Genomic DNA, 25,820 nt, shown 5'->3' on the forward strand with positions numbered 1-25,820 from the left:
ATAGGCTGGGAAACCACTTGACCAGGCTGGGTATCAGAGAAACATATAAAACATTTTAAATTAACAAACCATGACACAGGACAAAACAATTGAAATAACCACAACTGGTTGTGTTCAGTAACAAAAATGTATTTTGAAGAATCTCACCATTTGACAAGTACCAAAGACTCTATGCAAAGTACCTGTGGAGCGTGTCATAATGTCAAAACATTAACATAGTGTAAAGAAGCACAAAATATGCATGTCAAAAATACATTCTGGTACCAAATAAAGAAAAATCACATTCTTAAAGCAAACTTTGAATTATTAATGCAAAGTTGCGTGAAACATCCCTGGTTACATGTGCATATATTTCTTTAATAAGCAACTTAAAGCCATGCAGACATTTGATTAACAAAACCAAATAAATATAATTATATAGGGGCATCAAATCTAAGCATTACTATAAGCACTTAATTTAAGAACTTAAGACAAACAAGATATGTGAGCCTTTTCAGAGGAAAGCTTGCTTGTTGAGGACTACTGGATAATTGCAGTGTTTATATATACATAATACATAGATATTTTGCACAGAAGGATAGAAGAGCTCCTTCAAAAGAAAGAAAATCTGTAGGTTTGTCCATCTACCAGAAAATGTTTAAAAGTATATTTTGAAGTACCTGTTGAGGTGAGGTTCTTTTTTTCTTTTTTTTTTATATTTATCCAAGTAGGTTGTATAGTAATACTGATAAAGCCCACCAGATGGCACTTTGAGTCAACTAACACACCAACACCAGGGTAAACAATATAAACCCGCCTCAAAACTTAATCCACTCAATTGGACTTTTCAACACTTTTTAACACCAAGTCCACTCCATCTATTGTGATAGGGCTGACAAAATATGTAAAAACTAAAAAGGACACTTTTTCAAAGGCAGAAATATATAGAAGGCTACTTGAGATTTAAACTATGACATTTTATGGCTGATTCAATAAATTGCAAGTTTTATTCCATGTTGATCACTGTAAAGTAATAATGAGCCAAATAAACCAGTCAACCTACACTAAAGTCAAACAGCAAGAATAACACTGATAGCATTATACCGGTGGCCAACATGTAAATCCTGAATATAAAATGATGGACATTTACAGACAGAGATGGGGGAAGGAGCAGAGAGAGAGAGAGCAGATGGAGGAATTAACAGATGGAGGAATGGACTCTGAGGTCTATGAGGACTATGAGGGCGTATTGTAAACACGAGTGTACATTTATGACACAGACTTGATTTTTCAAGACAGGAGGGAAACAGGTGCATGTTTCAACCTGTGTAAGCAGTCTTATGTCTAATGGGTAAAATACACAAAGCTCAGTCTCGTTAGAGCGAAGCCTGTTCACATATGAATTATTGTAAGCACCAGCATTTCGACTGCCACTTTGGAAGCGAATAGATAATATTGCTCAGAAATGCTGCATAGCATGTTTAAAAAACAGAAAAACCCTGTATAATATTAGTTGTGCAAGAGCTGTTGCTCAAACTGCGTCACCCTTAAACTGACTGTGGGAGTGTGAGAATTACGGGAAGAAAAAAATCAGTGAGGGAAACAAAGAGTGTGAAAAAGAGGTTGAGTGGACCTGACAGACAGGTTTATCTCTGAATCAGCATTGTGGGAAAACACTATCTAATATCTCTCCCAAAAATAAACATTTAATCTCTCACTCAAAAAGATGTTCTTCATGTCTGTTTAAATAATCCACCATTCCTTCTTGTTCAACTTCGGAAACTAGTTTAACTTTATCTGTTTTAGTTACATTTGCAGCACAACTGAAACCTCCCGGGCTGTCAAATTAGTCACTTCAATCTCTATAACACCAAGGCCACTTCACATTTACAAACAAACTGAATAATTAAACCAGTTTACAAGAGCACCCTTAAATAGCGAGAATCACTTTTACCTCATTGATATCAATATGGTTAAGGGGACAAAATAAAGCTATTAAAATGTGCCTGAGGTTGCAAACATCTTTCAAACAAAAACATCCATCAATAAGTTATTAAAACGTTTTAAGTGTGCTTGGCACCATAAAAAGAAAAAAAAAGAAAAAAAAGAAACACCAGTCTAAAGTGTCAAAAACCTACACAGGCAAGCAGATACACTCCAACACATACTCACAAACTGTCTGATCACCATTTATCACTGTTGAACCGATACAAGCAGTGACACGCTTTTGATACCTCCTCAAACGCAATCAAATGTGAAATATATATATATAAAAATAACAAAAACAATAAGGCATTCCACTGTGAAAAATAATAAAAGTTAAACCCCGCACAAATAACATCAAGATATCTCGGCTAATCGCTGCAAAAGCCCAGAGAACCCAGCTGCATGCTGGGATAGAGCAGCTACTCTGTCCACCATTTCTTGCGTAGCAAGGACTGAAGGATAATTTTGGGCTGCACCCTTGGTTGCCACGACAACGGCCTTTAGAGCTTGGCAGAGGCGTCCACTGGAGGTGGTGACCTGAGGAGACAAATAGCAATTGTGTGTAAATGTGTTTAAATAATGTCACCTGTTTATAATTAGCACATTGCTGGAAACTGACCAGTCAACATGTTTACCAACAGCTTGTTCACTTCACGGACTGTTCTTGTTGACTATTGCCCTTGGGTTATCAACTATGACTCACAATTTGACTTGTCGCGGCATGTAATTAAGAATTTGTACAATAACATATGAACAAGACCTCTAATAACTTTTCTAGCCAGAGTATCCATGTTCTAACCTTTGCTCTGAGGTCTGACGAGCTGAGAAGCCGTGCAAGTGTGTCTCCAATAAAGACAAGTTTGTGTGCAGTCACGATGAGACTTTTCCCCCTGGAAACGAAGACTCGGGGTGGTTGGTTCTCTTGGACACTTGTGAACAGGGAGTCGATGGCATCGGCCAGGCAAGAAAGATGAGAGAGACTTTGGGAGGAATAGAAGGAGAGCAGCTCTGAATCTTCCAGAGTCAGAGAGACTTGGGGTGAAGGAGTCAACTGTAGAGAAATAGAGAATAAGATCATTCATTTATACACAATATACTGTATAAAGATATAGAACTGATACTAGCGCCCTATAAAATATCTAAAAATGCATATTTAGAGGCCTACAGCACAATTGCAAGTATGTTCATCTCAGAGCAGTCCTCTTAGACTCAACAAAGTTTCATTAGGCTTAGTTGAAAATCATTCAGAGTATTTTTTTTTTGTAACAATACTGTCCTTTTTGATTAATTGAATGCATCCTTGGTGAATAAAATTAATTAAAAAAAAACTAATTAATATCTTACTGACAACAAACTTTTGAATGAAAGTGCATTTATGAGGAACTATTGAGACAGAAGTTTAATCCAAATCAGTCAGCAATGGCGTCAGTAGGCAGTGACCATGTTTTGTGTCTTTGGCATTCAACATGCAAATATTTTCCTCCCAAAATTGTTATGATGATTCATTTCAGTGTGTGAGTGGGCTGTTATTTGTAGTTTAAACTCATATTCTGTTTTTAGGTATCATTTTAAGTATTATTAGTGTCGCAATTTCTCTACAGTGACTCTTTGAGTGTATAAAATGCAATCCTCATGGTGAAAGATACAAAAAAAAACCCAGCTAAATGCATTGCAACAGACAAAGATGTCACTCCGAAACGTATAATCCACTGACAAATAATAGCCAGAATGCAAAAACACCTTCTGTATGACTGACCCTTAGTGTGTGTGTGTTTTGGGGACATAACAGAAAATCAAAGACTTACTTTATTATCAGTTGTGGTGATAAGCTGTGAAGAACTGTGCTCTGTATGGATGTCTGGTGGAGGCTCTGGCTTCCCCTAATTCAGAACAACAACAAAATTTAAATGTCTGCAAAAAGAGAACTGCAGACCACAGAAATGTTTCAACAAAGGCGACTACATGCACCAAACCATGAACAGAGCGAAAAGAGAAGTAAATATCTGACTGAATGAACAAGACAGAAAGATAAATGACAGAATGACAGAAAAAGTTAACTGATGTTATTGTTCCAAATTGTATTTGACAAGTGCAAATTTTGAAACCCTCTGCCTGATGTGCACTTGTGCTCATACTTACTTGATGAATAAAATTTGGAGCAATAACATCAGTGTTTAGATATTTGTTTCCAGCATTATATACATACGTACTCTACAATTTCTCTATAAAACATGTGTCTAACCTGCAATTTGACGTATCCCACACTATCACCTACAGGACATGAAGGCAGTGGGGTAGGAGTTAGACCGATTCCTGCATACTCATTCCCTTGTTCCTCATCCTCCATCCTTCCCACAGTAGGGGCTAAAGAAACTGGTGCTGAGGGCAATGGGAAAGCTGTGGGTGGCGGAGGCGGCAGTGGTCGTTCCTGGATCCAGCTGCCCTTCCGTGACCCCATGTCCCCTGAGATCGGTTTGACCTCCGCCACCGGCAAAGCAGGTAGAGGTCTCCGGGACAGAGACTCCTGAGAAGGTAGACGAGGTCGCGCTTGACTCTGTAAAAGGGAAGCGGAGTCTTCAAGAGCGCAGCGGACCATCGTGAGCAGACCATCAGCTGGAGGGGCCGTACCGCACACAGAGAGGGCAGGAAGCAGGTCAGAGAGACGGGACCAAAGCTGCTGGAGAACTGGAGGAACATCACCAACATGGCCAGCCTTCCAGACGGAAAGGATCTCAGCCAATGCCGTGGCGAGGTCTCGGGAGGGGGTGGTGGTGAGAGAGGTGGAGGTCAGAGCGGATTGAACGAGAGCAGAGAGAGACGCCTTCCACTGGATGTCCCCGGAGCCGGTGCTTGATACAGACAAGCGCCGTGTTGGGATTTCCAGAGTGAGGGCAGGCATGTCGTAGATGCCTCCGTCAGGTTCTGACACATCCTCAGAGGTTAAGTCTTGCTTTCTTGGACTGGAAATCGAATAGCTACGTCCATTTCCAGTGGTTTCTACAGTTAATCCCTCGCTCGCCTCCATGGGTAAACCAGGAAGACTGGGAACACTGTACACATCCTCATCCTCTGCATCTCCAGCCACAGCAGCTGATCCCAGAATATTGTAGGTTTGCTGCTGATGGTCAGAAGAGGAATTCAGGGCCAGAGTGGGAACATCATAAATCTGAAAGAATTGAGAGACGGCAACATAGTTACAACCGATTTTGGATCTCAAACTCCATTCACTTACGCACTATAGTGATCATAAATGCAATTGTGCAAATTGTGTCTTAATGCAGTAATCATGCTGTTTCTTTAACTGTTAAGTGGGAACACAAAGTCTTGGCTACTGATCAACTTAAGGCTGGAATACACTATACAGATTTTTTTAACAGATTTTAAAACACTAGGCATCATACACTTGCAGACTTTGTAAATGATTTCAGAGAATAGCTGGGCATCATACACTAAACTACTGAGGAGGATCACACACTAACAGACTGCCAAGTCATTCCAAGTTTCAAAACCAGCTTAAAATATCAAACATGTCTGGTATCCTCCAACTGGATCGAATTAAATCACAGTATATGTGCCCTTCATACACTACGCGATTTTCTGTGAAATCTATCAACTGGCTGCCCATAATCTGTAGACTGGCACTGAGTTTCAGCAGCTAATGTCGACTCCTCCAGACTGCAATCAGCTCAAAAAAACTGGGCAAAATTTGTGTAGTGTATTCCAGCCTTTATGTTATCTAACTGTGCACAGTTTAATGACCTTGGAGTGTCTCTTGTGTGTCGCCGCTATCAATATGTAACTAGAGCCTCTGTAAAACTAATTTGCCATGTGACAGGTTCCACTTTGACACTGACTAACAACAATATCTATGGATTAAGAACAAAAATCCAATAACAAAAGACATAATTATATGGTTGCTACATTTATTTACAGTTGATTATCTGTGTAAAGCACAAAAATCCACCGCTGAGCATTCAGTAGGGATTAATATGAAAAATGGATAGAGGATAGAAAGATTGTGGGTGGAGGGCTGAAGAGAGCCACATGGGCCTGGCTGATCAGCCCAGGCCAACAGGCAGCTGTGACTTGTGTGAACAAGACAAAAAGTATTAGATTGGATTAGCTCATAGCGGAAATAAAGGTGTGGTTTAAAAACAAAGAAATAGGAGAGGAGTGAGAGAAATGAGAAACAGAGAGGAAGAAAAAGAGTGAGGGAAAAACAGCAAGAGGAGAGATTATGTGTAAATGTAATGAAAAAAAAAACAAAGATCCGCACACATCAAAATATATGCTACAAAGCTCACAACAATTTATCATACAGACAGAGGCCACAAATAGACTAAAGTGCAAGAAGTGCAATGTGCAGCATAAATATAGAGATGTGCAAAACCTCTTATATTTAAAAGTAGATTGATTTTCAGCAAATAATAGATAGTCATCATTTACTCACCCTTACAATGAAAATAGTCCCCTGCACTGAAGCTCAAGTCTCATTTACATTAATGTACAATACCGTTCAAAATGTTTAGGTCAGCAAGATAAAAAAAAAATATATAATTCTGCGATTAAATTCAATTGATTGAAAATGACATTAAATACATTCATAATGTTACTATTTCATACCAGAACATTTCTATTTCAAATAAATGCTGTTCTTTTGAACCTTCTATTCATCAAATAATTCTGAACAAAAATGTATGAATGATTCTTCAAAATGATTAAGGAGCACAACCAATTTCAACTGTGATGATGATAAGAAAGGCTTATTGAGCAGCAAATCAACATATTAGAATGATTTCTGAAGGATTATGTGACACTGAAGACTGGAGTAATGGCTAATGAAAATTAAGCTTTGCCATCATAGAAATAAATACAATTTAAAGAAGTTCCAGTCTGTTTCTCACACAAATCTATCATGTGGCTTCATAAGACATGGTATGGATTACTTTTATGGTGCTTCTTGACTCTTTTTGGAACTCGGCCCACATTCATTTTCACTGTATGGACGAAAGCAGAATCAACTCCCTAGTATTTCCTTTTGTGTTTGATTTCTTACCTCAGAGGCCTGGTCAGTGTGTAGGGGTAGAGCACGGGGTGTGTTATAGATCCCATCCTCCTCCTCAGAAGACATAGCAGAAACTTGATGTTGCCACCTATTAGTGGGTGGTGTATCATATACCTGAAGAAACAAGGATTAGCATTCAAAATCTCATTGGCGATCTCTACCATTTCTGCCGAACTACAATTGCTTTCCTACTTCCAAACAAGTTCTCATTTATCTCACCTCCTCACTGAGTTTCTCATCCTGAGAACTTGCACTCTCCCTCTTGGTCACCATTTCACTGTTCTTCTTCATCTCTTCTGCTTGTGTGTGTCCCTTTTTAGTTCCATGTCTGTCTGCCTCCAACATGTTTGTCAGTGGGGGTGCAGGGTGTGCCTGAAGAACAGGTTTAGTGGGTGGAATTGAGTTAGACTGTGGTGAATCCTTCCTGGTTACACTTCTAACAGGAGGAGCTGGCGGAGGGGGTTTTCGGCCAAGGTTTGGGGACCCTGGCACTCCGGACTTTCCCATCCTGGCGAGTAGAGGGGAATCTCTGAGGACACCCTGGGCCAGTTTTCCTCGACCAGCAGGAGGAGTTGAAGTAGTACCCTTCTGGGATCCTCGTGCAGAAGGAGGTGTTTGCTTATGATTTTGGCCTGGTGTTGAGGCACCAGACACTCCTACAGTTCCAGCAGGGTGTTTGCGCTCAGATTGAGGGGTCCTTGATATGGCTCCCCCAGGTGGGGTTGGGGTTTGGTACATTCCTGGGGCATCCTGGCCAGTCTTACTCTGAGAAGGACTAATGGAAGAAGTCGAGCTGTTTTTGGGTGCAATCCCATCCGCAAGTCTTGAAGTCATTCCCGGTACGCACTGTCCTGCCACTGGGGTACCACTTGTAGGAGTCTGATATAAATTCTCATTGGTCAACACAGTGACAGCTGGTCTAGGCACCAAGTAGCATCCATCAGAATGCCCAGCCCCTGCATCTCGTGGACTTAAATATCTTGCCTCCCCTGCTGTTTCTGCTGCAGACCTGGGAACAGCACTTGGAGTCAGGTACACTGAGTCTGATGCCAGTGCACCTTGTGATTTATGTTGTGCAGCCATTGGTGCAGGCGAGGTGGGTGTCTGGTAGAGGGTCCCTGACTCACCACCCCGTCCTCTAAGTGAGGGCGAGCGGGGTCGTCCCGCCACACCCACATCCGCCCAGTCCGGACGAGGCCTGGTTCCAGAACTAGAATGCGATCGTGGTCTTCCTGCATCAGAGTGACGTAACTCTCCAGACCTGATTGGAGACGGAGCAGCCCCAGGGCTCTGGTACACTCCTTCAGCTAAGCTGGGTGGTGAGAGATACACCCCATCTGAATCTTCAGCGCTCAATCCATTTACCCTGCATTGCTGGCTTGACGATAGATGGACAGAGTCCACACTAGGAGCCCGTCTGTGATCTGTACCTGCACTCAAAGCGGGAGTAGGAGCAGTTTGGAGAAGGCGTAATCGGTTGGCAGGGGCAATGCCTTGGCGGCCATGTAAAGAGCAAAGCCACCACCCTGGTCCGCCATCCTGCTCCTGGTCCAGAACCATCAAGATATCACCTTTGCGGAATGCCAACTCCTCAGGACTTTCAGCGGCATTGTCAAAAAGAGCCTTCGCGAGCACCGTCTACAAGACAATAAAAAAAACAAGACAATATTAGGAGGATATTGATATAGGAGGATAATATATAGGAGGATAATATAAGGATATAGGAGGATAATATAAGGATCCAAAGGCTTTAAATAAAACATAAGACATAAATCACCTCTGCAGCACTGGCTTGTTTCCTAGTCTAGCTTTCTAATAAACCTGACATTGTACCCATAACATTGTATGAATATTTTTGGCTCTGTGACAAATACTGCTTATGCTCTGTTATAAGTTGCTTTGAATAAAAGAGTCTGGCTTAAAAGGCTTAAATGCAAATGCAACAAAAGCAGCAAAAAACATAATTAAATTCTGCTTAAAAAAAGAAGAGAGAGACAGAGAAAAAAAAAGCATTAACATGGTCCTCTGATGGGAACGGGGAATGACAGCAATAGTGCAGTAGTGCTAGATTTCACTAGACTGCTAGCAACAATGTAATACAATTGTTGTTTAAATTCAATGTACTCAGTTAAAATTAATTTATTTTAGCCTTCAGCTGACTCTACTTCTGTAGCATGTGAGCCCCATTGTGTTAGTAAGGGAAGTAAAAAAAAGAAAAGGATACAACATAGAGGATCTAACCTGGCCACGTCCACCAGGTTCATCAACCTGTGTAGCAGGAGTCCAGTGGGCATAAATCAATTTGTTTTCCCATTTACCGGTACTTGAACAGAACTAGCACATCATCACGGCAACAAATGAGTCTCACAGTTGACTCAAACATAAAAAAACGCTATTACACAAATATAGCTTAGACTAAGTAGTACATAGAAATGAAATTGCTGACCTAAATTCTTGGCATACATAAAACCTACAGAAGAACTGCTCCTTTAAAAGCATCTGAAGGGCAGCACATATAAGCTGTACAGTTCGAGTGACGTTATGAATGTAATGGGTTGGCCTTAAGGTCTTTTGTATTCAGAACACAACGCTACTGCCTTCATGGGCAAATCAATATTGATAGAGAGAATGCATAAGTAAGGGCAGAGGTCTGTGATTATGGGAGAGAGAGAATTAGTGATTAAGGGAAAGAGGCGCTGAGTTGATGATAATGAGGAAGACTCTTGGGGGAGGGGTTCAACATCTGTCCCCCTGTTTTAGGTCCTTTTGTCACCCCAGTCTATACCTCTAAATTTCCCTTTCATTCTCTCATTCCCCCCAGGGGATGTGGTGCTCTGAGGCAAGCTGAGCTCCAGTTCCCCCTCCTCCATACTAGCCATGGATATGAATATTACAGATGGGACAGCAAAGACTTTTACAGTGGCAACTTACACACTTACCGAAAGGGACATGATTGAAGCTGGTTCTCCACAGTTTTTGGATGTTAATTCCACATGGGCTCTCCACTGAAGATGTATCCCATTTACATGTAAACTGTGTGACTCATCTGCATGTTTTGCAGATCTGGTTTTCCATTAACCTGAGCTGTGCGGTGGTGGTAAATACGATGGCCTTTATTTCCAGAAAGATCAATTTCTCAAAACCATGATCGTTGTCCCTTGCAGTCTGTGACTTTCATCACATCTGACAGTTGCTGCACATATGAACCTGGAGGATCAAGACAAACATTTCATTGTTAAATCATAATAAGATAGTAGTGTGTCAGTAATACAGAATTTACTTTGTTGAACCCTTGAGAAACAGTCAGCTGGAACGGTTAAACTAGTCAGACCAGTCATGGGGCTCCACTAGAGGAGTTCAGACAGAAAAAAGATCTTGTTTCATGGGAATTTGGCTGTTAACATTTTTAAGTACAGCTGCAATTTGGTATTTAAATATGCCCATCCTAATTAGATGGATGATTAAGGAGTTATATGACATCATAAATGAGTAATTATGGATTAATATAGGATGAGACATTGTTCTCTATTTGTTCATTAAAGTTTTACATATACTATATGTTTATTCTAATTCTCAATTTAAAGGAATGAAATTAATTAATAAAATCACTTCAGCAGATGTGGCACAACAGCCTAAAGGCAAGGACACTGGCCTATTGTTTTTACCAAATAAAAAAAGACGAATTATAATCCTGCTTTCCAATTTCAAGTCTTTTAAAATGTACTATGCTGCATCAGAAAGCAAAAAAAAAAAAAAAATCACAGAACTAAGCCACGTTTCGTTTTCCATCCAAGACATCTCAAGGTTTCTTTTATGCAGTAGAACCCCAATGAGACAAACAGAGGTCTAAAAGAACGGAGAAATAAAAGAAAGAAAACAAGGAAAAGCTACCATTCCCCGCATAAACCAGTGCCAAAGGCATTAGACATATGAATAACGTTCTTTCAAATAACAGGATGCATTTATTTTAGTCACAAAGACTCAAACAAGCGGCGTTTTAGCCAGTGTAAATGTTAACTAAATAAGCAATGCTCGTCTTACCGTTCACATGTCTGGAAATAGCATTTGGAAATACACTCGCAATAGAGTCAAATCATATCTTCTCAAAAGACTACAATGCACGGCTGTTGTTTTTCGTTTCTTTCTTTAGGGATACATACACGTCTCGCTCCGCCAGGCTTCGCCCTACCCTGGCCTTCTTGGTTTTGAATTACAGTTGAGCGCATATGGTCGCTCCCCCCTCATTGTGTCCGACAGCGCGCGAGTGCTACAGTGCGTCACGCCCTCTAGTGGAAGACTAGCCTATCTATCTATCTATCTATCTATCTATCTATCTATCTATCTATCTATCTATCTATCTATCTATCTATCTATCTATCTATCTATCTATCTATCTATCTATCTATCTATCTATCTATCTATCTATCTATCTATCTATCTATCTATCTATCTATCTATCTATCTATCTATCTATCTATCTATCTATGGCCTTGTTATTTTTGTCCACTTATGGACATTTTAAAATGTTGCTTCTGAAGGTTGCAGCTGCGCCTCTAATGTAAGCTAATGACCATATTCATATTAAACAAGTATAAATATCTTTCTAACTAGACATCTTAGGAATTTCCTCTTATAAATTCCTCAGGAGGCTTCTGTCAAAAAAAGTGCTCTGCATAAGCTGCATGGTATTCCATTACCTTTACATAAAATAAAAATAGTAAAGGAAGCACATGATAAAATTCATATTAATGTGTAGGCCTACTAGCCATGAAAAAGATAAGCCACTGATGGCACTATTTTTTTAGTAACAGTTTTATGTATTTGAGTTTACCTTAGTGGCTGGGCATCAGCATACATGCTGTGATTCAACAATAGGCTGGGCGACTGTTCAAAGACATTAAGAAGAAGGAAAAAGGCCATGGGAGATTAATGCTTATGTACTTTATTTTTTATTTTTATAGAAAAATATCCATAAAAGTGAATATATATATATATAGCCTATATTACAAGAGCGTTGTGGTATTATCTTGACTGAATAATAACTGAGCAGTTCCACATGGTATTTCGTATAGGCTAATCCCATGGTATCCACCACGGTATCCCCATAATCATGCTTTAAACTGAAAACTAACAGGAATTAAGAACAGGAACTACATGCTGAACAAACACAAAGCTTTGTTAACAAAAGGAAAGGGTAACTGCAAGGTTAGGTATAACTGCAAGGGTAACTGCAAGGCCTATTTGATAGTGATGTTTAAATGTGTGTTGCCCTCACAAGCTGCAACTAAGAAAAACTCTTACCCAACACTTATATTTTTACTAAAGCAGCACCAAGAAGAAGAGTCCCTGCAGTGATAAAGGGACAGGTGCAAGTGCAAAACCATGGCACACAATTTCGAAAAGCTCAGATTTTATAAATATTATGCAATCTACCATTTAAATTTAGCCAGAGATTTGTTTTAAGTTTACTTGAATTGAACTAAAATGTTTTACTCATATATTAAGTCACCTTTATTTATAAAGCGCTTACATTACAGATTTTTAGAGAAAAAGCTTTTCAGTGATACTATAGGAAAACAGTTCATTTCGGCTGTATACAGCAGCTCTAAAGGAAGATAGTGTCATTGTTCAGCTGAAGTCAGTTCACTGTTGATTCAGTTTCATTGTAGCGATTATCAATTATTAAATTAGTTAATTTCATCTATAAAACAGTGACGTCATCATGCAGTTCAGTTCTCATCCAACAGTGTCAGGGCAGTCAAATACAATCTGTAAGAATAGCCTATTATGCATAAGAGAATGGATAATCATAACTTTGAATAATGCAATGGACTATTTTACTGTATATCCGCAAGCTCACAGCCATTAGGCCTACTTATTAGGCCAATATTCCTTGAGACTAACGTATCTTCCGCCAGAGGGCGCTTGGGGGCTCAGAAAATGTTTTCCTCTAATCGGCCCCATACTGCACAGTTTTTTTTATATCGCCCGCATTTAAAAGTCTATATTTTTTTCTGTTACATTTGCACAAAAATGTACAGCCATTAATTCCGCTGATTACAACTTCTAATAGCTGGCAAACGAATGAAATCTGGCCAATCAATCTTTCAAATTACATATAAGAAGAATATAGGCTACAGTAATCACAATGATCTGTGATTGGTCCGTCCTGACCAGCGCTGTAAAAAGTTGCAGAAATCATATAACAACCTAATCTCCAAGCTAGCACTGTTTATTACCGCCCTTTGTCGACACAAACACGCAATCTACTAGTTAATAATTTCTACGGCAATGACGTAGGACGGAGGCGTAGACCATTATCACTCTTGCAAAAGTGCCAACAAAAAAACAGACCTTCTCGGCGCGCAGGTAAAGCTTATTTCTGGTTATACAGCTAGCCTATACTTTTATTAATCTCAATTTATCAAGTTCTATAGGTTTAAAATAATTTCCTTTGATTCGCCCACACCACGCGGTTAACTTAACGTTAACTTGAAACAGGATAACTTGCTGGTTTCTGTAATAAGTCACAGAAACACACCTCACAATCTTGGCAAGGAGTGTAATCCTTTTATTAATGTTAAAGGAAAACTATTTTGTATACCCCTGACTTCTACCCTACTACGTGACCTTTAGCCCACTGTCCTACTTTGAGCTGTAGCCTGTAAGTAATAATTATCAATTATTATGCAGACTCTCTTTCTTTCTGTCTGTCTGTCTGTCTGTCTGTCTGTCTGTCTGTCTGTCTGTCTGTCTGTCTGTGTCTCAGGGCAATGTTGAAGGCTGTAACCAGGTGCCTTTGGTCAAATTCTGTTGCTGGCAGAAGAATGCTGTCCCATCACATATCACCAAATTTGTCAGGAAAAGTTGCTATAGTAACTGCATCCACAGATGGGTATGATGCTTGATTCCCAATCTTAGCACACTGTTCATTTGTTTCAGACCCTTAAAATAAAAGAGCTTTCACAGCAAAAAAAGAAAGAAAAGGAAGGTCCCTCTGGTAGTAACTGCTACAACTGCTAGTAAAACGTATTAATATAAATAATGTAAAAATGTATTCTCAATACTTACACATAACATACTGACAGACACTTGCACTGACCGTTCTTCTCAGGATTGGGCTCGCAGCCGCAGAGGCCTTGGGTCAGAGGGGAGCGCATGTGGTTGTGAGCAGTCGACGTCAAACCAACGTTGACAAGGCGGTTTTACTCCTGCGCAGCAAAAATATACAAGTAACAGGTACCACATGCAATGTGGGGAAGGCAGAAGATAGAGAGAAGCTCATTAACATGGTGAGGAGTTTTTTTTTTGTTTTTTTTTAAATATATTTAGGGAATTATGTGCTGAAAGGTGTAAACCTCCCAAAAAGTTTGTGGAGATTTGCTAATGTAGAAAACACTTTTGCAACAAATGTTTTAAAGTCACCATGACATCAAAATGTACTTAAAAAAAAAAAAGGAATATTGCATTAATAATAAATTATTTATCCAAGCACAATGCACATCATTATTATTTTTCCTTAATTTATGTGCCCTCGTAATCTATAATCAAAGTAACTGCCCCACCCTCTTGCAGCGACATCTCTTCTCTGATGATGCGTTTACTGGCGTGAGGGCGGGACAACCTGTCACTCACATGACATCACTGCAGTAACAAACCACAATTATCAACAATCCAATCAATTCCCAATGTACAAAATCAAGTCCCACCCTACAATTTGTTTCTTGTTCGAGAAGCAGTTTTACTTGCATATGTCACAATAGAGAAGAAAAGACTATCGCAACTTCAGCTTCATGGGGACTTTAAATGTTGCTGTTTACTTTGTTTATTGCAGACAATCGAGCAGTGTGGCGGTGTGGACATACTGGTGTCTAATGCAGCAGTGAACCCATTTTTTGGGAACATATTAGAATCCACCGAAGAAGTCTGGGACAAAGTATGACAGTTATTAAACCTTAATAAAAGAAATTTAGCACAAATAGTAGTGTCCGTAGTAGGGTACATATTTTATTAATATAATAAATAATGTATTAATATCTAAATAATTTTACTGACATTTTATTGACATTTGCTTTATGTCTGCAGATACTTGGAGTGAATGTGAAGGCTTCTTTCCTTCTCGTAAAACAAGTCGTGCCTCACATGGAGAAAAGAGGGTGAGAGACAAGTAAAAAAAAAGGGGGAAAGAGGAAGAAACAGAAGTATTATAAAATAAACTATGTCTGTGAATATGCTTTAATTTTCAGAGGTGGATCAGTTGTCATTGTGTCTTCAGTCGCAGGATACCAGCCAATGCAAGTATGAAGACCTATAAGTTTAATGTAAAGTTTAATCGGGCAACAGCCATGTCAATTCACTGATAATAACACTGCTGTTTGTTGACTTTTATCATCTGTTACTTGTTTCGCACTAGTTGAGAGTTCCCCTTTATGTCATTCTTCAACTCTTAGGGTCTGGGCCCCTATAGTGTGAGTAAGACCGCCCTGCTTGGTTTAACCCGAGCGCTTGCTCCTGATCTCGCCCAGAGTAACATCCGGGTCAACTGTGTCGCCCCTGGTGTCATCAAGACACGTTTCAGCGCTGCTGTAAGTATTTCCTACACTTCTTTTTTAATTGCTTTCACTTTCAGAGCTTCTGGGAGACTCATCTTTTCAGTTATAGTCTTTACAACGTTCAGCTGTATAACCCTTTGCTTCTGTTCTTCTGTAGCTGTGGGAAAATGAGGGTGTGCTGGAAGAGTTCTTGAAACAGACGAGCATAAAAAGGTCCGTACATTTGCTGTCAAGGCAATTCAATTGTTTTAAACCTAACAGTGGAGGTGGAGCTTGAATAATCATGCCTAAGGGTCACAGGAAACGTTTACTTGGACTTCAATGTTTAAAATTTACATTACCGCCTGGGTAGGGGAATTAACTGAATGGTGACACCAGAAATATGTAACAAAAATATTACATATTTAAATTAGCCCATGAAATACTTTCCCGCAAGTCATTCTAGGTGTATATGACATTCTTCTTTCTGACGAATACAATCGGAGTTATATAAAAAAAATGGTCTGGCTCGTACAAGCTTTATAATGGCAGTGATTAGCCGTGTCTATTTTGAAGTCCATAAAAGTATATCTATCCATCGTAAACAAACTCCACACGGCTCCGGGGGGGGTAATAAAGGCCTTTTGAAGCGAAGCGATATGTTCGTGTAAGAACATTTTTAACACGTTACAAAGTAAAATTCTAGCTTCCGGCTAAACGCAGTCTACTTACGCCTAAAGCGCAACTTATGACGTCAAAAGTTGCATAGTGGGTCATCATGGCGTAGCGTAAATATCAGCAGTACGTCGCTTACTCGTCATTTTGGGTGAACTATACCTTTAAAATTCTGCACCACTCTTGTCTCTTTAATAGGTAAAGTCTATGATTACCTGTAAGACTTGCAGCAGTTGTCCAAAAAATTGCTTCCTTTTCATCTTCATTTATACGTCGCTTATGGTCTGGTAACCTGATTTGTATGTTATGCCTTGATCTCTTAGAATCGGGGAGCCAAAGGATATAGGTGGTGTGATTGCGTTCCTGTGCTCAGACGAAGCCTCATACATCACCGGAGAGACCATCACTGTAACCGGAGGCATGAACTGCAGACTGTAAGAGGACTGGCATAGAGGCAGTCAAACAGTTATTATGTACTTGCACATAGGAGGGAAACCTTCTAATTCAGTGATACACTTGTAACAGTTTATGAAGAAATGCATTATACATTTAAAAAACTAATTAAATGATTTGTGCCATTTTTTATTTGCATTTATTTGTATTACTTGGGATTCTTACCAGTGAATTTGCATGACTTTTCCAGTCATTGGGAATCACTGGTATTATTTTTTATTATTTTTTTAAGATAAAAAAAAAAATATATACTAAAGAGTAGCCTAATAATATTTTTTTTTTGCTTGGCATAGACAGAACTAATTTCTGAATTTTTCTGATATTTCCAAGTTTTCTATGACAGTGAGCACCCTGTTTAGAATGATCAATTTCCTTCAAAGAGTATAAAACAGATCTAGTACTAAACGAAATTCTTTATTTGAATATATTTCATTACATAACATCATCCTACATGATATCAACAGATACATACATTCAAAATAAAATAAGATTATAATTATAAATGTGCACACTTGTGCACACACAAAAAAAAAGCAGGTATGCTTCCTTGGTTACAAACATACAACACAGTAAGGACCTTCTGTCACTTGATGAAATATAAGATTTGTATGATCTGGAACAACAAAAACGGCAGCATCTTTAAAGCAAGTCTTTAAGCAAGAATGATGTCCCCATGCAACTGCATCAATGTCTGCTTCCAGGAGACAATGGGGGACAAAACACAGGATTCCAGAATTCACGGAGAGTGGGCACATATGTACCATTCTTTGTTTTGAAATACTGCTGATTGAATACCTAACAGGAAAAAAGGCGTGAAGTCACAAAAAAACATAAATCAGATTGAAACAACCACAGTTCAGACACAAATTACACCTAGCCCTAGACCCAAAACTTTTGGAAACAAGTCTTCTTAAAAGGCCTTTTTGGTTGAAGATAATTTACATATTGTTCAGGAATTTTGCAGACATTCAGACGGAACCAACTTTATTTTTAACACTATATAGGGCCACATACACACTGCAAAGTTTTGAGGATGAGAACCACTTAAACATCATTTTGTGGCGTCTGTGAACTTGCCATAGTTCCCGATGTTATATTAGTAACTGAAAACATAATATTGTCTGGCAATTGTTCAAAAACCATTGTCATGTGTTGTATGCACATAAAGTTGCAACTTAGAAACATCTCTCAGTATTGTATCCCAGGCCTGGTGGGAGCAACTAAGGAGTAGAGACAGATTTAAGAGAGACACATACTTCCTTCTCTGTGATTTTTTGAGACACACATTGCAGACTCTCTTTCAGAGTCCAAAAGAGAGCAAAGTCACAGCATTAACTACTTGCTCAGTTTGGTCTTGAACAACTCTACATGAATTTAATTGTGATAACCAAACTCTTTTGTGTACAGAACACAAATAAATACTGCCGTGTGTACACGGCCACAGGAACCAAAAGTACTGTACAACTCTCTTGAGAAGCTCTGGACATTGAATTAAATGACTGAACCTTCACTCTACTCACAGTTTCGACATAACATAAAAAGTAATTGGTGGTTTGAGTCACATAGGTGGAGTTACAAACCTTTTTCTTCACATTGCCTGTTGTGTCATCATCAGAATCATCTATGATGTCATCTGATGACTTCACTGAGGGAGATGGTGTTCCTACAACAGACGAAAAAACAAAAGTTAGACCTCTGGCATACAAAAACCTACATGAAACGCATGACATTAATCAAATTTGTAGTCACCCCGAATACCGATTGGAAGACGCACAAGTGGAACACATGGAGAGTATGCAGAAGTTCTTAAAAAACAACAACAAGCAATTTAGACAAGAATGAATTAGACAACATAAATAGTTAACTACAATAAATAATTAAATCGTAATATTAAAGAAATAAATTCGTACAACTTTTTGACTGGTAAAGTCAGGTGTTTTTCAGGCGTTGAACTCAAATCAATAAATTTCCTTTTCCGCTGCTCAGAGACACTGCTTCCCCCTCTGTCTTTTAAAGTAACCTGGCTTGGAGTCCTTTTAATTCCCTGCTCATCAGACGGATGATTCATGCGGACAGGAAGATTGGCATTGCTTATGTCTAATCTGGGAAGGACAACTCTTAGTTGACGCGTCACGCAGGAAATGCGGAGTGCTTCTTCCTGTGACTCGATGGCCTCTGAGTTTTTATTAGCGGAATATTTCCTGGTAACATCAACTCTTTCTTCATTTCCGTTCTTGACTTCAGTCTCTTCGGGTCTGTTTGCACTCACATTACTCCCCTCACTCCCCTCCATATCTTCTTTGCTGCCCTCCTCCTCTTCTTCTACTTCACTGCCAGATGACTGACTGATCACTGTGACCAACATATTCCCGACGAAACAGTCCTCTTCAGGATCCTTTTCCAAAGTCTGTTTTTTAGAACATGATCTTAGTTTGCTCCTGGTATTTCTGGGTATCTCTGAAGTTGATTCGACTTCTTGTCCAAAACTGGACGCTTCTTTCTCATTGTTTTTTGGGAGATCGTCATTGGAAATGGACCCAATCACAGGTGTGACCTGTAACTGGGCTCCATTTGCTGTTCTACGAGTGGCCCTGGGTGTTGACGGGGCCAGATTTGAGACTCTGTTGGATGTGGGAGTGGATTCGGATTGAACAGTCTGTAGCACTCTACCCGAAAGAGGGAGTGAAAGAGAAGTCAGGATCAAGTCACCAGTGGATGACAGAAGACATGCTGAAACAAAGAAAATAAATTACAATAAAGATATTGGGAGGCAAAAAAAGTAGACGGAGCACATGTATATTTCATCTTGTACTTCTTGATATGCAATTGAATTACTTGATCATTTCAGCTGCCAGACATACTTGAGCCGAGGTGTCCGAGGCATCTTTCATGCTGCAGCAGAGTCCTGAGGAGCTGGGGCTGCGAGGCAGAGCGCGCACACTCCTCCAGGACAGCAGGGGCGCCACTGAGCCACGAGACAGTCTGAAACAGACAGCGCAATACAGATCAGTGAGCAGAAACAAAATACTGGCCATGACCCAAATGGCACATCAGCACTTGCAGTCAGCGTTTGACCAAGCTTAAGGGACCTAGTCAGCAAGAGTGAACTTGAATACTTCAAATCAGCAACTTCTTTACTTTGGAAATTATAAGCAAATACAGTGTAAGGGACCATACTTACAACTCACAGGTGAATATCTTTTTTTTTTTATTAAACATCAACTAATACATGAAGTATTACAAAATTTAACAAAAAAAAAAAAAACACTCACATATAACATTTGAGATAACCTCTATAGGTAGTGCAAGAAAGTATTTCCTCCTTTACAAATATTTTAGACAATTTTACAATTCCTCTCTGAAACAACATTAAATGCACAATTTTTAAGCAAAATCGAGAGATTTTTTTCTTTATTATATGCCATAATGTTAGCACGAACGGTTTAGTTAAACAGGGTAGCTTAAAATACAGTAACAAACAATGAACACTCTTACACACTGATTTTCGAAAAATGAAAAAAAAAAGGTTATTGTCCTGAACTATATGGTGAATTATACCTGAGCAAAATTTGCATGACTTTTCCAGTTATTGTGAAACACTGGTATTACTTTTTTTGTTGTTGTTGTTTTTAAAGAAAAAAAAATACACTAAAGATTAGCCTAATAATTTTTTTTTTGCTTGGCATAGACAGAACTAATTTCTGATTTTTTCTGATATTTCCAAGTTTTCTATGACATTGAGCACCCTGTTTAGAATGATCAATTTCCTTCAAAGAGTACAAAACAGATCTAGTACTTAACAAAATTCTTTATTTTAATACATTTCATTACATAACATCATCCTACATGATACCAACAGATACATACATTAAAAATAAAATAATTATAATTATAAATGTGCACACTTCCTTAAAAAAAAAAGCAGGTATGCTTCCTTGGTTAAAAACATACAACACAGTAAGGACCTTCTGTCACTTGATGAAATATAAGATTTGTATGATCTGGAACAACAAAAACGGCAGCATCTTTAAAGCAAGTCTTCAAGCAAGAACGATGTCCCCATGCAACTGCATCAATGTCTGCTTCCAGGAGACAATGGGGGACAAAACACAGGATTCCAGAATTCACGGAGAGTGGGCACATATGTACCATTCTTTGTTTTGAAATACTGCTGATTGAATACCTAACAGGAAAAAAGGCGTGAAGTCACAAAAAAACATAAATCAGATTGAAACAACCACAGTTCAGACACAAATTACACCTAGCCCTAGACCCAAAACTTTTGGAAACAAGTCTTCTTAAAAGGCCTTTTTGGTTGAAGATAATTTACATATTGTTCAGGAATTTTGCAGACATTCAGACGGAACCAACTTTATTTTTAACACTATATAGGGCCACATACACACTGCAAAGTTTTGAGGATGAGAACCACTTAAACATCATTTTGTGGCGTCTGTGAACTTGCCATAGTTCCCGATGTTATATTAGTAACTGAAAACATAATATTGTCTGGCAATTGTTCAAAAACCATTGTCATGTGTTGTATGCACACAAAGTTGCAACTTAGAAACATCTCTCAGTATTGTATCCCAGGCCTGGTGGGAGCAACTAATGAGTAGAGACAGATTTAAGAGAGACACATACTTCCTTCTCTGTGATTTTTTGAGACACACATTGCAGACTCTCTTTCAGTGTCCAAAAGAGAGCAAAGTCACAGCATTAACTACTTGCTCAGTTTGGTCTTGAACAACTCTACATGAATTTAATTGTGATGACCAAACTCTTTTGTGTACAGAACACGAATAAATACTGCCGTGTGTACACGGCCACAGGAACCAAAAGTACTGTACAACTCTCTTGAGAAGCTCTGGACATTGAATTAAATGACTGAACCTTCACTCTACTCACAGTTTCGACATAACATAAAAAGTAATTGGTGGTTTGAGTCACATAGGTGGAGTTACAAACCTTTTTCTTCACATTGCCTGTTGTGTCATCATCAGAATCATCTATGATGTCATCTGATGACTTCACTGAGGGAGATGGTGTTTCTACAACAGACGAAAAAACAAAAGTTAGACCTCTGGCATACAAAAACCTACATGAAACGCATGACATTAATCAAATTTGTAGTCACCCGGAATACCGATTGGAAGACGCACAAGTGGAACACATGGAGAGTATGCAGAAGTTCTTAAAAAACAACAACAAGTAATTTAGACAAGAATGAATTAGACAACATAAATAGTTAACTACAATAAATAATTAAATCGTAATATTAAAGAAATAAATTCGTACAACTTTTTGACTGATAAAGTCAGGTGTTTTTCAGGCGTTGAACTCAAATCAATAAATTTCCTTTTCCGCTGCTCAGAGACACTGCTTCCCCCTCTGTCTTTTAAAGTAACCTGGCTTGGAGTCCTTTTAATTCCCTGCTCATCAGACGGATGATTCATGCGGACAGGAAGATTGGCATTGCTTATGTCTAATCTGGGAAGGACAACTCTTAGTTGATGCGTCACGCAGGAAATGCGGAGTGCTTCTTCCTGTGACTCGATGGCCTCTGAGTTTTTATTAGCGGAATATTTCCTGGTAACATCAACTCTTTCTTCATTTCCGTTCTTGACTTCAGTCTCTTCGGGTCTGTTTGCACTCACATTACTCCCCTCACTCCCCTCCATATCTTCTTTGCTGCCCTCCTCCTCTTCTTCTACTTCACTGCCAGATGACTGACTGATCACTGTGACCAACATATTCCCGACGAAACAGTCCTCTTCAGGATCCTTTTCCAAAGTCTGTTTTTTAGAACATGATCTTAGTTTGCTCCTGGTATTTCTGGGTATCTCTGAAGTTGATTCGACTTCTTGTCCTAAACTGGACGCTTCTTTCTCATTGTTTTTTGGGAGATCGTCATTGGAAATGGACCCAATCACAGGTGTGACCTGTAACTGGGCTCCATTTGCTGTTCTACGAGTGGCCCTGGGTGTTGACGGGGCCAGATTTGAGACTCTGTTGGATGTGGGAGTGGATTCGGATTGAACAGTCTGTAGCACTCTACCCGAAAGAGGGAGTGAAAGAGAAGTCAGGATCAAGTCACCAGTGGATGACAGAAGACATGCTGAAACAAAGAAAATAAATTACAATAAAGATATTGGGAGGCAAAAAAAGTAGACAGAGCACATGTATATTTCATCTTGTTGCAATTGAATTACTTGATCATTTCAGCTGCCAGACATACTTGAGCCGAGGTGTCCGAGGCATCTTTCATGCTGCAGCAGAGTCCTGAGGAGCTGGGGCTGCGAGGCAGAGCGCGCACACTCCTCCAGAACAGCAGGGGCGCCACTGAGCCACGAGACAGTCTGAAACAGACAGCGCAATACAGATCAGTGAGCAGAAACAAAATACTGGCCATGACCCAAATGGCACATCAGCACTTGCAGTCAGCTCAAGTTTGACCAAGCTTAAGGGACCTAGTCAGCAAGAGTGAACTTAAATACTTCAAATCAGCAACTTCTTTACTTTGGAAATTATAATAAGCAAATACAGTGTAAAGGACCATACTTACAACTCACAGTTGAATATCTTTTTTTTATTAAACATCAAGTAATACATGAAGCATTACAAAATTTAACAACAAAAAACCTCACATATAACATTTGTGATAACCTCTATAGGTAGTGCAAGAAAGTATTTCCTCCTTTCCAAATATTTTAGACAATTTTACAATTGCTCTCTGAAAAAACATTAAATGCACAATTTTCAAGCAAAATCGAGAGAAGATTTTTTTCTTTATTATATGCCATGATGTTAGCACGAACGGTTTAGTTAAACAGGGTAGTTTAAAATACAGTAACAAACCATGAACACTCTTACACACTGATTTTCGAAAAATGAAAAATAAGGTTATTGTCCTGAACTATATGGTGAATTATACCTGAGCAAGATCTGGAACAGGTAATAGCTTGTCCACTCGTGTTATAAACTCCCACATTAGCTTCTCTAGACTGGCTTCATAGTTTCCTCCATAGTGAAGATGGAATTCCTCCTGTAGTCAAGGACAAAATGTCAGCGTGCATAAATCAGAGGTAGCATTAACTCAAGATGTTCAGGCATTTACAACAGTTTAAAAACATTGATGGATTATTTAAAACTACCTTCTGTCATCAACAAAACAAAATAGAAGATATTTAGGATGCGAATAGAAATAAAATAAAGTTTTAAAGTGCCCCCTAAAATAGCATAATTGGGGTACTTTAAAGCACCCTCATCAAAATATATCCGGTGGGAGATGTGAGTGAGGATTTGTGGAGCTTTTTTTTTTTTTGCTTTACCTTGAAGAATTGTTTTCTGGCTGCTGCGTTCTTTATGAGAGAGTGCACCAGGGTTTTGAAGTTGTCCTTAGCTTCCTCCACCTTTTGATCCTTCCTCTGAGAATAAAAAAACCATCGTGAAACAACATGCAAGAACAATCATTTAAACTTCTAAAGAAGCTAGATGAGACAGAGTAAAACTAGAAAAACAAGACAAACAAGCAAGGAAAAAGACAGCATCAATGTCTGGGCCAAACTCACCCTTCCTTTGGGAATGGAGGAAGCTTCCAGCTTGCACAGCTCCTCGAGAACATGCTGAGCATCAGGAGGGTCCGATTGACGAAGCTCCTCTAAGATCATCTGCAGATTACCAAGGTAAGAATCAAAGAAATGTCCTTATTGTTTGCAAACTAAAATGTTTTGGAAAACAAGCTTTAAATATAGGACCAAAAGCTACTTCACTGAACCACACTTAGCTTAAACTGTGTAATAGACAATGTACAATGCATGTACATGAGTGAGAATTACATAAAAGATTAAATTATATAAAACAGGATCAGCAGTTGGTTTACTTGACAGTACTTTTTAGTAATCTTACCAGTGCCCGCAAACCCATTGTCAGCCTGGCCCGATGTCTGTAATGGAGCAACCCAGGTACAGTCTCACAGAGTGATGTTACAATCTCCTCCAGTTTACCATAATACACTACATCCCTCTTCAGCATCACCTTCCACATGGCTGCGGACATTAGCCGCAGTGGTGGAGCTAAAAGCTGCAGAGCTGACAGGGGTAGAGGTGTATCTGTTGAAAAAAGACCTGAAACAATTATAACCAGCAAACCTTCATTACCATGAAGTTATGTGTGTGTGTGTGTTCAATTCACACCTGTCTATATAATGTGTATATAGCCTATTATATAGATAGATAGATAGATAGATATGAGCTAAAATGACATTAAAATAAGATTTTTTTTAAAAAATAATTCAGCATGTCAATGCTTAAAATGTCAACTACCAATACAGACATTTTATGATTATGGTAAATTACAGCCAAGACATGCTCATCTACACATTTTGACACATTAGCTGTAACTAAATGTGAATATGAAATATCTTGCATCTAATGACAGCAAATGCACGAAAATTAAACATAAAATCCGATTACTCTTCTTTTATTAGTAGATTATTACGAGGTACAATGCTGACCCACCTTCATCCATCGTTTTCGTTGTCCTTTCCGTCCTGAAAACAATCAACTCGGATGTTTTGCAAATCGCTAATTTGATTTCTAAAAAAAGAAAAATCCTTTATATACGTTAGCATAAACAGTCGTCTACAACATTCAGAGAGTAAAGGACAATTGGACAAAACTGTGTAATAACGGTAAGGCTTTTTTTTGTCGTAAGATCTATATTTACAGACAATACATGATTCATATGGAAATAATGCTGGTCGGTGGTCGCAGCAAGAATCCACTTCACGCGCCAAAATGACGAAATACAATTTCCGGTGTGAAGTACGCCAAGAAGAGAGCTGTTAAACCAAAAAACAAAGTAGTCACAAATGTTCGTAGGCAGCCTTTTTTATTGGAATGTTATTACAATTCTTTACAATACGCATTATTTCATTTTTAATCAAAATTATGCCCATCATGTTTCTTTGCTTTTTTTCAGTAAGACGTGTAGTTCCGTCTGTTGTTTTGGCTTTCAAAATAAAAGTCTTCTAAGTTCAAGACAAGTATTGTGGATAAAATAGATGCTCCCACCACAATGTTAGCAGCACTAGGTTTGTTCACTGACTTAAATAACTACAAATAGATATT

The 25,820-nt window shown here is 38.9% G+C and overlaps 3 protein-coding genes across 4 annotated transcripts; 1 reads left to right on the forward strand and 2 right to left on the reverse strand.

Annotated features, from left to right (window-relative positions):
- Positions 1–108: 108 nt before the first annotated feature.
- Positions 109–11,244, reverse strand: efs (embryonal Fyn-associated substrate). The gene is made up of 8 exons (XM_079636627.1): positions 11,072–11,244; positions 9,970–10,237; positions 7,250–8,668; positions 7,022–7,144; positions 4,208–5,131; positions 3,771–3,845; positions 2,765–3,016; positions 109–2,502 (listed from the first exon to the last, which is right to left on the reverse strand). Exons 2-8 carry the CDS (start codon positions 9,979–9,981, stop codon positions 2,320–2,322), a joined length of 2,988 nt encoding a protein of 995 aa, XP_079492753.1. The 5' UTR covers positions 9,982–10,237; positions 11,072–11,244; the 3' UTR covers positions 109–2,319.
- A 1,976-nt stretch (positions 11,245–13,220) lies between these two features.
- dhrs4 (dehydrogenase/reductase (SDR family) member 4) lies at positions 13,221–16,816 on the forward strand. Its single transcript, XM_079636917.1, has 9 exons — positions 13,221–13,399; positions 13,800–13,925; positions 14,145–14,322; positions 14,865–14,966; positions 15,116–15,186; positions 15,277–15,328; positions 15,481–15,615; positions 15,740–15,795; positions 16,560–16,816. The coding sequence occupies exons 2-9, from the start codon at positions 13,804–13,806 to the stop codon at positions 16,672–16,674; spliced, it is 831 nt and encodes a 276-aa protein (XP_079493043.1). The 5' UTR covers positions 13,221–13,399; positions 13,800–13,803; the 3' UTR covers positions 16,675–16,816.
- Positions 16,817–17,083: 267 nt separating this feature from the next.
- Positions 17,084–25,505, reverse strand: tinf2 (TERF1 (TRF1)-interacting nuclear factor 2). Of its 2 annotated transcripts, XM_079636639.1 has the most exons (14): positions 25,209–25,323; positions 24,598–24,800; positions 24,261–24,359; positions 24,021–24,116; positions 23,624–23,734; positions 22,928–23,048; positions 21,988–22,807; positions 21,827–21,882; positions 21,658–21,740; positions 19,551–19,671; positions 18,600–19,419; positions 18,439–18,494; positions 18,270–18,352; positions 17,084–17,484 (listed from the first exon to the last, which is right to left on the reverse strand). In XM_079636639.1, the coding sequence occupies exons 1-14, from the start codon at positions 25,216–25,218 to the stop codon at positions 17,374–17,376; spliced, it is 2,790 nt and encodes a 929-aa protein (XP_079492765.1). In that variant the 5' UTR covers positions 25,219–25,323; the 3' UTR covers positions 17,084–17,373. The 2 variants fall into 2 exon arrangements, with proteins under 2 accessions (XP_079492765.1, XP_079492766.1); XM_079636640.1 differs by lacking the exons at positions 17,084–17,484; positions 18,270–18,352; positions 18,439–18,494; positions 18,600–19,419; positions 19,551–19,671 and adding an exon at positions 19,903–20,872 and having other exon boundaries at positions 25,209–25,240; positions 25,314–25,505.
- Between the last annotated feature and the right edge of the window lie 315 nt (positions 25,506–25,820).

Source organism: Phoxinus phoxinus (assembly GCF_949152265.1).
Source record: "Phoxinus phoxinus genome assembly, chromosome: 2".
Lineage (NCBI taxonomy): Eukaryota > Metazoa > Chordata > Actinopteri > Cypriniformes > Leuciscidae > Phoxinus > Phoxinus phoxinus.

Bases quoted from the DNA above. Each gene is read 5' to 3' on its own strand.
- efs (XM_079636627.1), bottom strand. The intron at 7,145-7,249 runs GTGAGATAAATG...TTGTTTCTTCAG, and splicing joins ATGAGAAACTCAGTGAGGAG to GTATATGATACACCACCCAC. The intron at 3,017-3,770 runs GTAAGTCTTTGA...ATTTCTCTACAG, and splicing joins TCACCACAACTGATAATAAA to TTGACTCCTTCACCCCAAGT.
- dhrs4 (XM_079636917.1), top strand. From the start codon at position 13,804: ATGTTGAAGGCTGTAACCAGGTGCCTTTGGTCAAATTCTGTTGCTGGC. The intron at 14,323-14,864 runs GTGAGGAGTTTT...TGTTTATTGCAG, and splicing joins GAGAGAAGCTCATTAACATG to ACAATCGAGCAGTGTGGCGG. The intron at 14,967-15,115 runs GTATGACAGTTA...TTATGTCTGCAG, and splicing joins CCGAAGAAGTCTGGGACAAA to ATACTTGGAGTGAATGTGAA.
- tinf2 (XM_079636639.1), bottom strand. The intron at 24,360-24,597 runs GTAAGATTACTA...GGTAATCTGCAG, and splicing joins CAATGGGTTTGCGGGCACTG to ATGATCTTAGAGGAGCTTCG. The intron at 19,672-21,657 runs GTTTGTAACTCC...TGTCTGTTTCAG, and splicing joins CAGGCAATGTGAAGAAAAAG to ACTGTCTCGTGGCTCAGTGG.